Source organism: Geospiza fortis, unplaced genomic scaffold (assembly GCF_000277835.1).
Source record: "Geospiza fortis unplaced genomic scaffold, GeoFor_1.0 scaffold112, whole genome shotgun sequence".
Lineage (NCBI taxonomy): Eukaryota > Metazoa > Chordata > Aves > Passeriformes > Thraupidae > Geospiza > Geospiza fortis.
In genome coordinates this window covers 22,310,886-22,324,490 of record NW_005054298.1, presented here as the reverse complement: position 1 = coordinate 22,324,490, position 13,605 = coordinate 22,310,886, and the positions used below count along the sequence as shown (strand labels likewise).

The 13,605-nt window shown below is 41.7% G+C and overlaps 1 protein-coding gene across 1 annotated transcript in view; it reads right to left on the bottom strand.

Moving 5' to 3' along the window:
- PPP1R1C (protein phosphatase 1 regulatory inhibitor subunit 1C) overlaps positions 1-13,605 on the bottom strand; it is a 44,949-nt gene that overhangs the window by 12,431 nt on the left and 18,913 nt on the right. The window contains exons 3-4 of the mRNA XM_005415896.3: positions 12,746-12,783; positions 10,867-10,927 (exon numbers count right to left, since the gene is read on the bottom strand). Coding sequence (XP_005415953.2) covers positions 10,867-10,927; positions 12,746-12,783 — 99 coding nt within the window. The remainder of the gene's footprint in view (positions 1-10,866; positions 10,928-12,745; positions 12,784-13,605) is intronic.

Sequence of the window (13,605 nt, the reverse complement as noted above, 5' to 3'; positions counted from 1 at the left end):
AGAAGAAGGGAATGCACATTTCTGTGATTCCTTGTCCAGCCAGCAGAGAGACTTCCAGGGCTTGATTTTTCACTAGGCAGTCTGTAACAAGCCCGGGGTAGTTCCATGCCTGACTTGGTTTAAGCAGGATGGATTCATGCCAGAGCACTTTCAAAAATGACAGTAGCAGGCTTCAATAGGTGAATGTTTGCACTTCCTTGAAGCCAGACAATTTTCATTTGTTCATTATTAGGAAAATAACTCTGAAATTTTGCAGTTCCCTTTAGAAAGAAAAAAAAAAAATCCACCAAAAAAAAAATAGCAATACCAGAATATTTAGTTTTGCCTAGTTTGTTAAGTATAAAAAATGTAGACATGCCAGAGGAAAATAAATTTGATTTTTATACACATTCAAAACACAATGGAAATTAAGGGGTTTTTTCATTCAAAACCTAACTGAAAATGCTTTACAAAACATTTTAATCTCCCCAACTTCATAAACAATTTCCAAAAAGCTGTGTTTCAGTTTTCTTAAGGCATTTTTATCTGACTTCAATTTTTAGTGGTCAGCATTATCCAGCTGCTCACTTTTTCCTGGACAACTGCACTGTGGCTCTATATTTTTTGGTTTTGACTGACATGGGAATTTTTCTGAGGTCAAGAAACCTAAATAGTTGATAAAAAACTTATTGCCACATCCTTAGGGGAGAGAATCCTTGAAGAAGAAGAGGAGGCTGTGACACTGAGAAGCAGAAGCCTGAGTTTTGTAATGGTGAGAATGAAGTCCTGTGTGTAATCACTGAGCAGCTTTTGCTTCTTCTGATTCACCCCCAGGTCTGGAAGGACACCCCCAGCAGTCTGTTCAGTTTATATTTTGGATCCATATTTTCTATTTTTGTTATTCTTTTTGGGGTTATTATTTCTTTCCATGATTTGGGGCAGATACAGAAAAAATCAGTTAATGTCAGACATAAATTTCTTGCTGAATACTCTGTGCAGCCTGAGATTTTTAGGGTTAGGATGAAAATATTTCCAGTGAGTTTTCAAAATGAAGACAGGAGCAAAATCTTTGTTGGTCACCCAAAATTCCAAGGTGGTGTTTCTTTGCTATACTTCCATGTACTGTGTGGCTTTCACTTTTAATTAATCCTGTCTCTGTCTATCAGCTTCTCTGTTAATTTGCTGATTAATTCCCTACTGAGTTAAAATCATTATCTTCATTTTGATCCTTCCTATGATGACAAAGGAGATAGGATTTTGGCATCAGCATAACCTCACATCAGTAATATTGTAAATGTTGAAATTACTTCTTCTTTTACATATTTTATAAGCAACTTCAAAATTAGAAAAACCTTTTATGATTAAACAAGTGATTGATTGGCAAGTGTTTTGCTTATTATCCCCACTGCAGTTTTTCATGAGTGGCCTATAAATAATAGGCCATTACTATTTTCTTCATATTGCCCTAACAAGTCCTAATTTTTGCTTCTGAGACATTTTCCTAACACACAGTATCACCCATCCAAACTGACACTGCAGAGCTGTCTTACAGAAGCAGCTTCCACAAAAGATGTCACCCACTGGGCTGAAAGGTGAAACTTGGATTTGGACAGCTGTGGGATGGTGTTTTCACTGATGTTGTCATTACCATGTTGTGGAAGGTTTAGCCTGTGCCAATGAGCTCTCACCCAGAACGTTCCCAGCTGGGTGTAGGCACCCTGACCATTTCCACTGGGACTCTTGGATGACCCTCCTAGCCTGGGAGGGTAAAAGGGAGCAGCATTGTTTTGCTGCAAGGAGCAATTTTAACAGAGTAAGGGCACAAATCCCTTGAATCCAGGGAGATAAACTGGACTGTAGCAATTTATGGTGTTTTGCACAGTAATACAGATAGGTATACACACCCTTAAAACAAATGCAATCCAATTTAGTACATAATGTTTATGCACAACCAGGGCAATTTGGTAGAGAAATTCAGCAAAATCAAATTCCTAGATTAAACTTCAGAGGATATCTGGCACAGTGTCTCTGATCTTTTGGGGGAGGAGAAAAGAGAACAATTAAAGCTTTAGTTTGACATCTCTAGTAATATTTTAAATTTGAAATATTTTCATTTTAACTTGTTCAGCTTACAGGAAACTGAAACCCCACCAAATTCTTATATTTAAGTATTTTTGATTGCTAGAAGATTAAAATCCAATGTTGAGAAATGCATGAATAACATAAAGTGCAGTCACCACAAATGATTTGCATTGCAGTAGATACACCCAGTCTCACCTTGCAGGTGCCAGGGGCAGCACAACACTGGGACAAAATCTTTGGTGGCTCTTTATTGCGTGAGTGACTTGAACTTGTGATTTACCTACTTCTTCTGGTTTGCTAAAAGCATCAAAATACCCCAGCATCCAGCAGAACCAGAAGGCAATTATGCCATAGAAACACACTACCTGACACAGAATTGTCAGAGCCTGAAAACAAGTAAAGCTCTCAATTTTTCTGGAAAGCACAGTGAGAATATCAGTATACTCAATTTAATTGGGGAAAATATAGACAAAATACAGAAAAGTTACACTCTCCTCTAAAGGTTTAGACACATTCAGATCACAGTCATAGATTCTTTAAAAATTAGTTTTTACACTTCTTACTTTAGCTCTTGCTAAGAGTGAGTTGAATAAAAGTCAAGATTTAACCACTCATGGGATGTGTGGAATACTGCTGGAAGGCAGGTGAAATGTGGCAATGTAGTAACCCCACAGATTTTAAGTTGAAATTAGTCAGATTTAATATCATTCCACTCCTTGTAACCTTTCTTTCCATTCAACAGTGGAGCTGCACTAGGAGTCACCAGAGGGAGCCTGCATGCCAAAAATCCCGCTGTTTTTTTAAAAACTCTTTACTTTCAGATTGCATGGACATTGAAAGCTGAATTTACATAATTTCTCCTCACTGCTGAAAAAAAAAACCCAGCAAAGAGAAGGGCCAGGGGCAGCCCCTCTCCCTGCTGCTCTCTGGCAGTGTCTGTGCTTCCCCGGCTCTCCCTTCCTCTCCTCCCCTGAGGCTCATGTCTGCCCCCAGCCCCAGCTGAGCTGCAGAGGTGCCTCTGGGTGTCCTGCACCTCACCAGCTGCTCTCCAGGGACAGGTGTGCCCTGTGTGCCTGTCACCCGGAAAGGTGCCATTGCAGGGAGCAGCCCACAAACCTGCACCATTCCCAGGGTTTACCAGATGTGTGTGCACATTTTCTGCTTGCTGTGTGCCAGCATGCACAGCAGTGCTGCACCCTGAGCCGGGACAGCCACAGCAAACACTTCAGGGGAGTGCTTTCCTTTTACATCCCACGACTCCTTTAATTGTATTGGTAGAAATAGTTTCTCTGTAAATTGCTCAGAGCCTGCTAATCATCTCTCCTGGCTATAAAAGATCTGTGGAATAACACTGGTTGTTCTCAGCTTGTGTGAGAGCTGAAAAGCCTGAAGTATCCTCCCTCCTTCCATTTCAAGAAAAACTAGCAGCTCCATCAAATGAGAGCTTTTAAACAACATCCTGCTGGCCTCTGCAGCTCACAGGAAAATGAATCCCTTTCCAGATCCATATGCTAGCTGCAGTATTTCCTGTGTTTTTCTGGTCACAGTCACAGACATAATTCATGTGAGCACTCAGTGCTAGCTGCAGGCCTGAAAGGATGTGGTTGAAATCTTCAGGCTGCTCGTGTTCTTGTCTCCATGCCAAAGCTCTGGAGGATGGTTTTGGGAACTCTGTGTTCTTGCTATACTGGGCAATGTTGCATCTCAAGGGGTGAAGGAAGGGAGAAATTATGGAGGGGAGAAGAACCGCATGGCCTTCTGTAGAAAATTTTTGGTTTTTGATAAATTCAAATAGGCATCCACTTCAAAAGGAAAAAAAATCAAATATTAAAAACCCAGAAAACATCCCCACCACAAGAAACCCAGCGCAGATGGTCCCTAAAAACCAGAAGCGTGGTTTCTTTATGTTTCCCTTAGCTTAACCACAGAAATAAGGACCAGGTTGTTCAGAAACAGAGATATCACAAAGCTAATGTGCTACTGGGACCTTGGCTGGGGTCAGGGTGAAACCTGAAGCAAAAGAGCTAATGGCAAGTACTGTCCCCGGAAGAGCAGCTTGTGGCCAGGAGCCACTCTCATGGAAATCATTGCCCTGGTCCCAGGAGGACTCAGAGCAGGTGGTGAGAGCTGGGCTGATGGCTGTGAGCCTGCACCCCCTTGCACATGCTCACAAGGAGCAGCACAGCTGATGGAATCATAGCTGGAAGGTCGTGGGATGATTTTGCTGTGTCAGGCTAATGCCACTGCTCAATGCACAGTGGTGCCTTTCATGTTATACAAATTCACTATTAACCTTGAGCTTGCCTGTAGTCATTCTGTCTTTTGAAAGCTTTGCCTTTTGGGAGAGGGGATTTTTAAATATGAAATCTGACTACATGGAGAGGAGCCATTAATAGACAAAGAGGAGCTGTAGAAATATGAAGTTAGGGAAATACAGGGAAGGCTTTTCTTTTTGAGGGAAAATTAAATGTGACAGCAGCCCACATACTGTGGGGACTTTTTAGAAATACACTACTTAGAGAGGCACCTCTGTATGTACATACTGCATCTACCTCCAAAACCCCCCAATGTGGCCTGAGCAAGCTCCCCCAGTGCCCCCGGCCACGGCCCCTGGCAGTGCTGCAGGAGGAGTGTGGTCTCCCCAGTGGGGCTGAACTCAGAGCCAGGGGGAGTGAGGCCCTGACAGATGCACTTGCCCTCACTGCGTGCACAATCCTGCCCTGCCTGCCTGGGAGATGTCAAACACTGAACAGGAGCAGCAATGTGTAATCTAGGTCTTCACTCTGCCATCTTGCTCGGGATCAAATTCCAGATTTACAATGCTTTAGATGAAACAGAGGAGCAATTATTATTTATTACAGTAGGGCTGGCTGCAGTCAGTGTCTGCCATGTGGCTTGGTTGTTAACCTCCAGCATAGAACATACAGCAAGGAAATAAAATTTAATGCCCTGTCAAATGGCTGACTTCATAAGAATCTTACATGTTCTCCTATAAAAATATTATCTTTTCTTCAAAAGCTGCTTCAATTCAGAACACAACACTGCCAAAATCTTTGTAATTTCACTATAAATACATCTTGTAAAAAAAGTAACCAGAACAACACGTGCTGCCCTTCCTGGGATTTCTACTTTACATTTTAAAACATGTACTATGTCTCCCATATTTTTGTTCTATAGAATTTTATGTTGCTAGCTCTTAAAAGGTTGACTTTTTAATGTTGTCTGTTACTGCTTAGAAACAGTATGATATTTACACTGCCTTGTATTTAATACAACAATGCTCCATAAAACTATTTTCAAGTCATAAGTGCTGTTTCACAGCACTTTTCTAAGATTAGCTTCTATCATAAAACTGAAGTTGTACCTTTAGAAGGAGGCCCCTTTAGCATTCATTGCACAAGATTAGAAGGAACTATCAGATATGTGGATTTCATGCTGAGCCAGATGAGGCCAGCAGAAATACTCCCCCAGAATTTGGTCTGTGCTGGACCACACATGGTAATTTAGGGACTGACATTAGTGCTCAACACAGCCCTTTCCTCTTCACTCCAGGTAAGAGTGGCTGTAACACAAACATCCCAGTTTTACTCTGGAACAGATGTCAAGCTTAGCCTCCACTGGACACCTTGGTGTCTCTGTAGTGCTGCAGCCAAGGCCGGAGCCATTTTGAAGCAGGAGCTGCCAGCTGTGTGAAATGAAATGGATTCAAAGCTGCCAACAGTAAGAAATTAAATACAGACTGCAGCAGTGTCTGCCAACGTGTTGGGCAGTACCATAGCAGTGGCAGCCAGCTGAACTCGAGATGGCAGCAATCTGATGTATCCCTGTCACCAACTCAGTGATTCACTAATTAATTTAACTTTTTTCCCCCTTAATTGTATCTACTGTCATCATCCTACTGTTCAAGTCTGAGGAAGGAGAGAGGAGTGTAGAGAGAAGGGCAAAGAGACCCAGCACTAGAAGGTGACATCTTGGTAAAGATAGCCAGGAAATTCATTCAAGGCCATTCTGCATCAAGTGGTGTGGTTGTATCCAGGGGCACTGACTAAGATGTGGATGAGAACAGCATCTAAATGATGAGAACAAGTAGAATAAGTAGTTTGGGAAACAAAGCTGCACCTTTTGTGACTGAGTTAGAGACAAGGAAAAAACACAGTGATACAAAACTGCAGCATAAATCTTCTATTCCCTGTTCTTCAGAAGGTCCAGACAGCTGTGGGCCTTCCACCCAGGAGATGAAGTCCATTGATGGCATTTTGTCACATCACAACACGTGAACAAACAAGAGCAGTGCGCATGAAAACAAGGCAGAGCTTAGCCTTCTCTTACCCAAGAAACAACTTACTGAGACAGATTTTCTCCTTAAAAGGAATGTGATGGAGAACTGGTACTACCAGGCTAAAGAAGAGATGCTCCTCCAGGGACATGGCAGCTCTGCTAAGGCATTAGAGGAAGACTGCCCAGCCTCAGGAATTGCTCCAGCCACTGGAGCAATTCCTGGATTTGTGCAGTAGTCCTTGTCCCCTGCCCAGCAGTTATCACAGCCATTTAGTCTACTGGAAAAGGAACAAGGTCCAAAATACCACTCAGGACTGAGAGGATAATGGAAAACCATCTCCATCTCCTGTTCTGGCCACATGACTGATGTGCAGCACAATCATCTTTGGAAAAGGATCATTGTTGGAGAGATTGGAAAAATGCAATAGGCTGAGTCAAAGTGACTCACCCACATAAGAAAAGTTTGACTGGGCACCAGCTCAATTTGTGAATTCTCACAGGCCTGGCCTTGATGTTCAGAAGGCTGTGTAAGATGCCTGATGTTACAGCTAACATTAATTTCGTAAAAATTAAATTTAAACCCATGTATGAAGCAGAAGCAAAAAAAGACGTGGTATTTTTCTTTCTAGACTAGTGGGATGTTTCATGTTCTTACACTGCTGTGTTTAGTTAACACTGGAAGCTCTTTGCAGAGTTTGCCATGTAAGAAGACAGCCTGTAAAATGATACAAGTTTTTGTAGTGACTGCTAAAATCTTAGAAACTTCATTCCTGTGCCACTTGAAGTAAATTTAGCCTGAGATTTTTGTTCCACAGTGATTCTCATGGGCTCCAAACTCAGCGCTTACCATACTAACAATAATCTTTAATGTCTCCAGACTCTACCCACGTTCGTTGTTAACCTTCAGTCACAAAGTAATGAGAGGCATCAGACATCGTCAGGCTGGCCTAAGGGGTTACAAATTTGGATGAGGGCCACACACTGTACTAATTGCTTCTAATAAATTACATCTTTCAGGAGGGACATCATGATTTTAATCATTTATTCTGCATGTTGTTTCCTTTGGAGAGAAGAACAAGCAGGCACTAAACAAGCAGAGCATCTGAAATTCATGGCAGAAGCTAGAAAGAGCTCATTTAATATCAACCATCATTGTAAATACTAGAATTATGCATGTATCAAATCCCTGGGTCTGAACACTTTGGGAAAAGCCCGTGAGTTCTGGTTGTTTTAATGACTCAAACCAAACTAATGTCTTTGAATGTTCCTTAGATTTATAACAGCTCTGATTTAATCCCATTTCAAATCTTGTAGCTGGGGCCTAGCTCAGGAAAAGGCCTTTGTTTTTATGCAAAGAAAAATACATTAGGAGGGGAATTTAAAGCATTTATTTCCCAAAAGGCTGAGAGGGAAAACAGTAAAATGTATCTCTTACTTGTGTGGGGAATGACTTTAATTGTGACTTGATGGCTCCTCATTGCAAAGGTGGTACAGCTATAGTAACTTTCTTTAAAGTCTGCTGAAATTAGCAGGATCTTGATCTGATCTAAACAGCCTCTTGCAGAGTGAACTAAGATGAGTGAAGTTTTCCTATTTCCCTGCCCTCTAGCACATCCAGGCTAGTAGACTCACTGCTAATGAAATCCTCAAATCACTTGGGAACGTGCACTTCCTCACAGGGGGAGACCTTGGTGGTGTTTAAATAGCCGCCAGTATTAATAGCAATAGCTGGGAGATAATGGGGGGATTTGGGACCTCCAGGGAGCAATGCAGGTTTGGGAACTGCTCAGGCTGTCTTTTGTCAGTCTTTGTAAACCTTGCTTCCTGCCACTGCCCTCTGCATTTCCTTCCAAGGATGAGCTGAGCTACCAAACCAGACACGACTACCTGGGAGAAAGGAAACCTGTCTGAGCACAAAGCATGGCCTGGCATGGAAAGCTGCATCTCGGAGACTGAAATGTGCTCTTCTGATTTTCAAATGGTAATGAGACACCAAGGAAGCACCTTTACCTGGGATAAGTGCAAGCCTGCACTTCTGCCTTGGCAGTCTAAGATGTCTTCACTTGGTCCCTCTCTGTCTGGAAGGGTTATCATCCCATTTTAGACTTCTCTGACAAGTGTGAGGGTAAAAAATGAGCCTCCAGCAAGACTTCCAGGAGCTCCTCTAGCCCACCAAGCAGAATAATGAAGACATTCCTAAAGATGCTGTTTGTACTTTGATAGATGGATGGACATTTGTGCTAAAACAAATGGACATCTACTTTGGAAAAGGATCAAAGGATTCTTCTTGGTTTTGTCATACAAAAGAAGAACAAGAAGTAGATTAGTAAATAGGAAAAAAAGGCCTTACACATTTGGAACTGACTGGAAAAGATTGCCCAAGGCAAAAGTGGTGACTATTCAAATTGCAAAACATTCCTGCGGTTGTTTTTATGGTATTTTTCATAGGGAGGTTCAAGCCGACCTTCACACTTGAAGAAGAAGACCTTAAAGGATGAGAAAATTTGATGTTAAGGCATAAAAGCACATGAGTAATGGAAGAAAAGCTGACACAAAGAGGAGAACTATAGGTGATGAATCCTCAGTTAAGATTGCTGCTTAACATAGAAAAAAACTATGACAAGACAAGAGGTGAATCACAACATACAGAAAATAGAATGGATTCATTTGAAGCAATCTTCAGACACTGACTTTTGCAACATTGCATGCTACATACCAGCATGGAATTCAACGCTAGTGAGGCAGGTTAGGAAAGAAATATCTGTGAAAGCAAAATGGGAAACCTCTTAGACATCCATTAGGTTTGGTAATACAACACTAAGAAGCACACCATGCCCAGCTGTTATCTGGTTGGCTGGCTGAGGCCCTCTCCAGATTACTACTTAAATCAATAGCTCTCACATTGATTTTTCCAGCACACTGTATTCCAGTAAAAAGAACAATGCTCTGAGATGAGTCAGCTACTTGCTCTGTCTGTAGGAACTCTGGTGTGTTTTTGTTTAGGACAATAAAAGCAGGAGCCAAAGTACACAGAGATATACAGTAATAAGAACCTGCCTGTTGCACCAGGTTTGCTACAGCTTGCTGCAGCAGCCACAGCCCAGCCTTGAGCTAGAGGAAGCTTCTGTAATGATGAAACTGAAATATTTGGGGATGGTCTTAGACAGATAATAATGTTGAGTTTTAGATTAATAAGTGCAATGGCAGAAGGAAAAAATATGCCCCCATGTATATCAAAGAATAGAATCACAGAATCATAGAATGGTTGGGGTTGGAAAAGACATTAAAGATCATCTCATTCCCAGACCCGTTCCATGGACAAGGACACTGCTCACTAGACCAGGTTTCCCAGAAGCCCAACCAACCTGGCCTTGGACACTTCCAGGGATGCTGAGGCATGCAATTCTTGAGAGGAGCCATGAGGGCCTGTTTTATACTGCACTTCATTTGCACAGCATTTAGTTTAGGCTTGCACAGCAAGATAATACAGCAGTGAGATCAATAGGTATTCCTATCCATGCAAAGCATTTTCCTTCCAGAAAAAATATTGAAATTGAATGTCATAAGATTATTTCTAATATCCAGCACATGGACTTCAGCCTATTTTGGCAGACAGAGTCTTGTGTGGCACCTGAGTGATATTTTATTTGAGGACAAGTACTAGAGAACTGCAGCTACAGAGTGAGATACATGGAACTGGCTGATATGGTAGGTTGCCTCATGACAGCAGCAGTATTTCACACAACTAATCAGATATCCCGGGTAATAAACTGTGTTAAGCAGACAAATGGAAATTTACATATTCATTATCTCTCAAGAGACACTTGGCAGGATGGCCTTTAGACTGCAGTCCGAAAATAATCCTGCTCTGACAAGTGTCAGTCAGAAGTGCTGGTGAATCGCCACAGATCTTTCTTCACTGCAATCACCATCCAGTCAAATTCTGTTCAGAACTACATAAGAAGCAAGGCCTAAATGTAGCTATTTTGATCCCAGGTGATATCCCTGCTGCTTTTGTACATATTCCTAAAAAGCATCTCTCAAAAATTTATCAAGACTACTAATTTTTCCTTATCTTCCCAAGAAAGTCTTCACACACCCTACTGTCACATACCCAGACCACGGTTTTGGTTGTTCTCCTTTTCACAGCTGCCTGGAAATGAGAGGCAGAATATGGGGGAGTGGTTTCAAATAAGAAACAGAGAACTCTACGGGGCCAGCACCAATAGAATTTACATATTCAAAAGCTCTGTTCGTAGCTTGGCATTGAATTATCTGTTATAGCAAACTAATCAAACCATAAAAACTTTTTTTTTTGCAAACAGATGTATTTGCTACTGCAGCAAGATTCAGTGCTGAGGATGGAGGGATGGCCAGCCTCAGGCAGGTGGGCAGTGCCAGGCAGTGAGAGCAGAGTGTGAGGGCAGTGATGGCCGGGCAGGGCCCTGTGGCACTGCCCTGGTCCCGCTGTCCCCCCACCAGAGGAGCCCCCGAGGCAGGGCAGGGCCGGGCAGGAGCTGACAGTACCTTTGAGGGCAGGAGGGGTGAAGACGCTCTGCTTCCTCTGCTTGGGAGAGGCGCTCTGCGACTGCAGGGACAGACAGAGAGGGCAGTGAGACACGGGCACAGACAGAGCTTTCTGCTCCTGGCAGCTCCCTGTGCACCCACCTGGGTGCCCACCACAGAGCTTCTGAGAAAAATATACAGTGTACAACTGATGCCAGCTCCTGGGCTGTCGTGTACACAGGACAGCTAAGACAAAAACATGTGTTTAATGGACAGCTTCGTTTATGACTCCCAGGCAAAACAGACCCAATACTACTGAAAATTACCCTTCACCCTATACAAATATTGTCAAACATAAAATTAGGATAGCTTGTGCTTTTAACAGCCTGTGTAATTGATTCTCTTAAGACAAATAAATGCCTATGTATAGTAAAATAGTTGCAAGGTTTACATTAGCCAACATTCCAATTACAGTGTAATCAGTGATTATGTGCATGTGTAGGGTAATACTGAAATATTAATATATACATTTTAATGTAAATAAGTGGAAAATCCCTCCCCCTGTACCTTTTCAATGTGTTCTATTAAACCCAAGATAATAAGTCCAGCAGCCAATCACTCAGCCTTTAACTGAGCCTCATTTGAGTGTTCTATTTAGTTAAACTTTGTATGGCCCCAAAATTGCATCTGTGCACAAAAGATAAATTATTCCAAAATAATGGCAGTAAAATTACACGTAGAATAATAATAGTATTATTATATTATACCAATACACACAGAGTAATAATGGTATTACTACATTATATCAATGTTTAGTTAGCAAAAACTAACTGAAGTATATGCAGCGCCAAAGCAGAGCAGCTTTTGCAAAATGAAAGCAGCTAAATTGGTGTCAATATTATACCAACATGAATTATGTCTACATAAAAAGGACAAGAAAGCCTCATACAGCACACCCTCAGCTAACTTTGGAAGACATAAACACCACATCACACTCCTAAACAAAAGGTTAAGGAAAAATTGTGTGTAACCAAGCTTTTTTTCCCTCCTCATTTTATCAATTTCTAGTTGTAGCAATGATGTTGCCTTTACCCAAACATTTGCTAAAAATGCCTAATATATACACCATGAATTTTAATAAGATCTATTTCTTCATGGAACATTTGAGACATGTTTCACACAAGTTAGGGTTAATCCTATTAATTTAGCTTATCACAGTGGATAGACTGATAACATTTATAAATAAAATATTCTCTTCTTTGGATAGAGAAAGCTATTTATAAACACTATGGGATAGCTTGGTGAACCTCATGCCAGTAAATCTTTATATGTTTGTATTGGAGTTCAAATTTGAACCAATCAATACCTCCTGCTGCTATTTAAGGTGCTGCCCACTGCTCTGAGCAGTGGGTGAAGGAGAAAGAGATCAGGGAATTGGAGGAACCATGCAAGGGGAGGTTAGAAAATGAGATCAGAGGAGCCAGCTTTGAACTCTTGTGCAGACAACATGACTGCACTGCCTGCTGTAGGCTTGACAAGCGATGGAGAGAGTGGAGAGGTGTTTGTGCCCAGCAGTGACCTGCAGATCCACAGCAGAGCTTGGGTGGGGTGAGCTGGCAGGGCCACCTTGGCTTTGCTGTGATTTGACAGGGCATGGCAGCAAGGCAGAGGGGAAGCTGGCCTCTCTCAGCTCCTTGCTACAGGGATGTTGCAGAGCACACAACACAGCTTTACACAGCCCTGCTTTGACAACGATGGCTCTTAAAAGGCTGCGTTACTGCAGATGGAATGACAATGTAAATAAAAGCATCCATTGGGATGAATCAGTGAGTTTCCAAGAGTTTTTAACAATAAAACTATATTAACAATAAATATGTTTAGAAAAAATAAAATCACTTACCTCTGCCTGTGAGATGTTCGTTCTCTTCTCATCTTTTTCTAGAGAAAAACATATGAAAAGAGAAAAGTTAGTACAGAAGCTAGCATTTGTAACTCTGCCATGACCCTACAGCACTGCTGTAAATAAGAAATTGACCTTCTAATTTACAGCTTTTCTTTCTCATTTGTGTGTCTCAGAAAGCCAGAGGCCCTGATTAGCATTTAGACCTAGGCACTGCATGTGAAGCACTTAACTCCCATTTTTGTCTGTGAATAACAGTGAGCAATGGAGTTCCTTCAGCAGCAGGTCCTTTGTCCTGGCTGGCAGCAGGGCTCTGCAACTGGGGCTGTCAGGGTACAGGGCTGCTTCACCCAGGGACTGAGCTTTCTTCTACGGTTGGCAAATGGTGTGAAGCAAACTCACAAAGCGTTCTACTGCACTCAAATAATAACAAGAACCTCACCTAAGGTAAGTTATTAATATACCAATACTGGTACTGAAAAGTGCCTTGCAGTAATATGTAAAATTAACAAAACAAAGCTTAAGAGCAATCCTTCACATTAAAGATTTTTGACATTACCAGACTGTAATTTTTCCTGACACTTTTTACTTTTGTTGCCTTAATTTGCTTTAGACTATATGTATGGCAGAATTGGCAGAACTCGAGATTTCTCTTAAAAATAAGTGCCTCTGAGAATCTGTATGAACAAAGATTGTATGACACGGAGGAGGCTCAAGGTTCTTTCTAACCATGGCACGTAACCAGTTTTTGTATGAGCTAAATTATTTCGCTGCTGTTGTCTTCATGTGATTAATGGCCAGAAAGTATCTGTCTTCTGCTGATGATTTCAAAATATTTGACAAAGATCATGCAGGATATT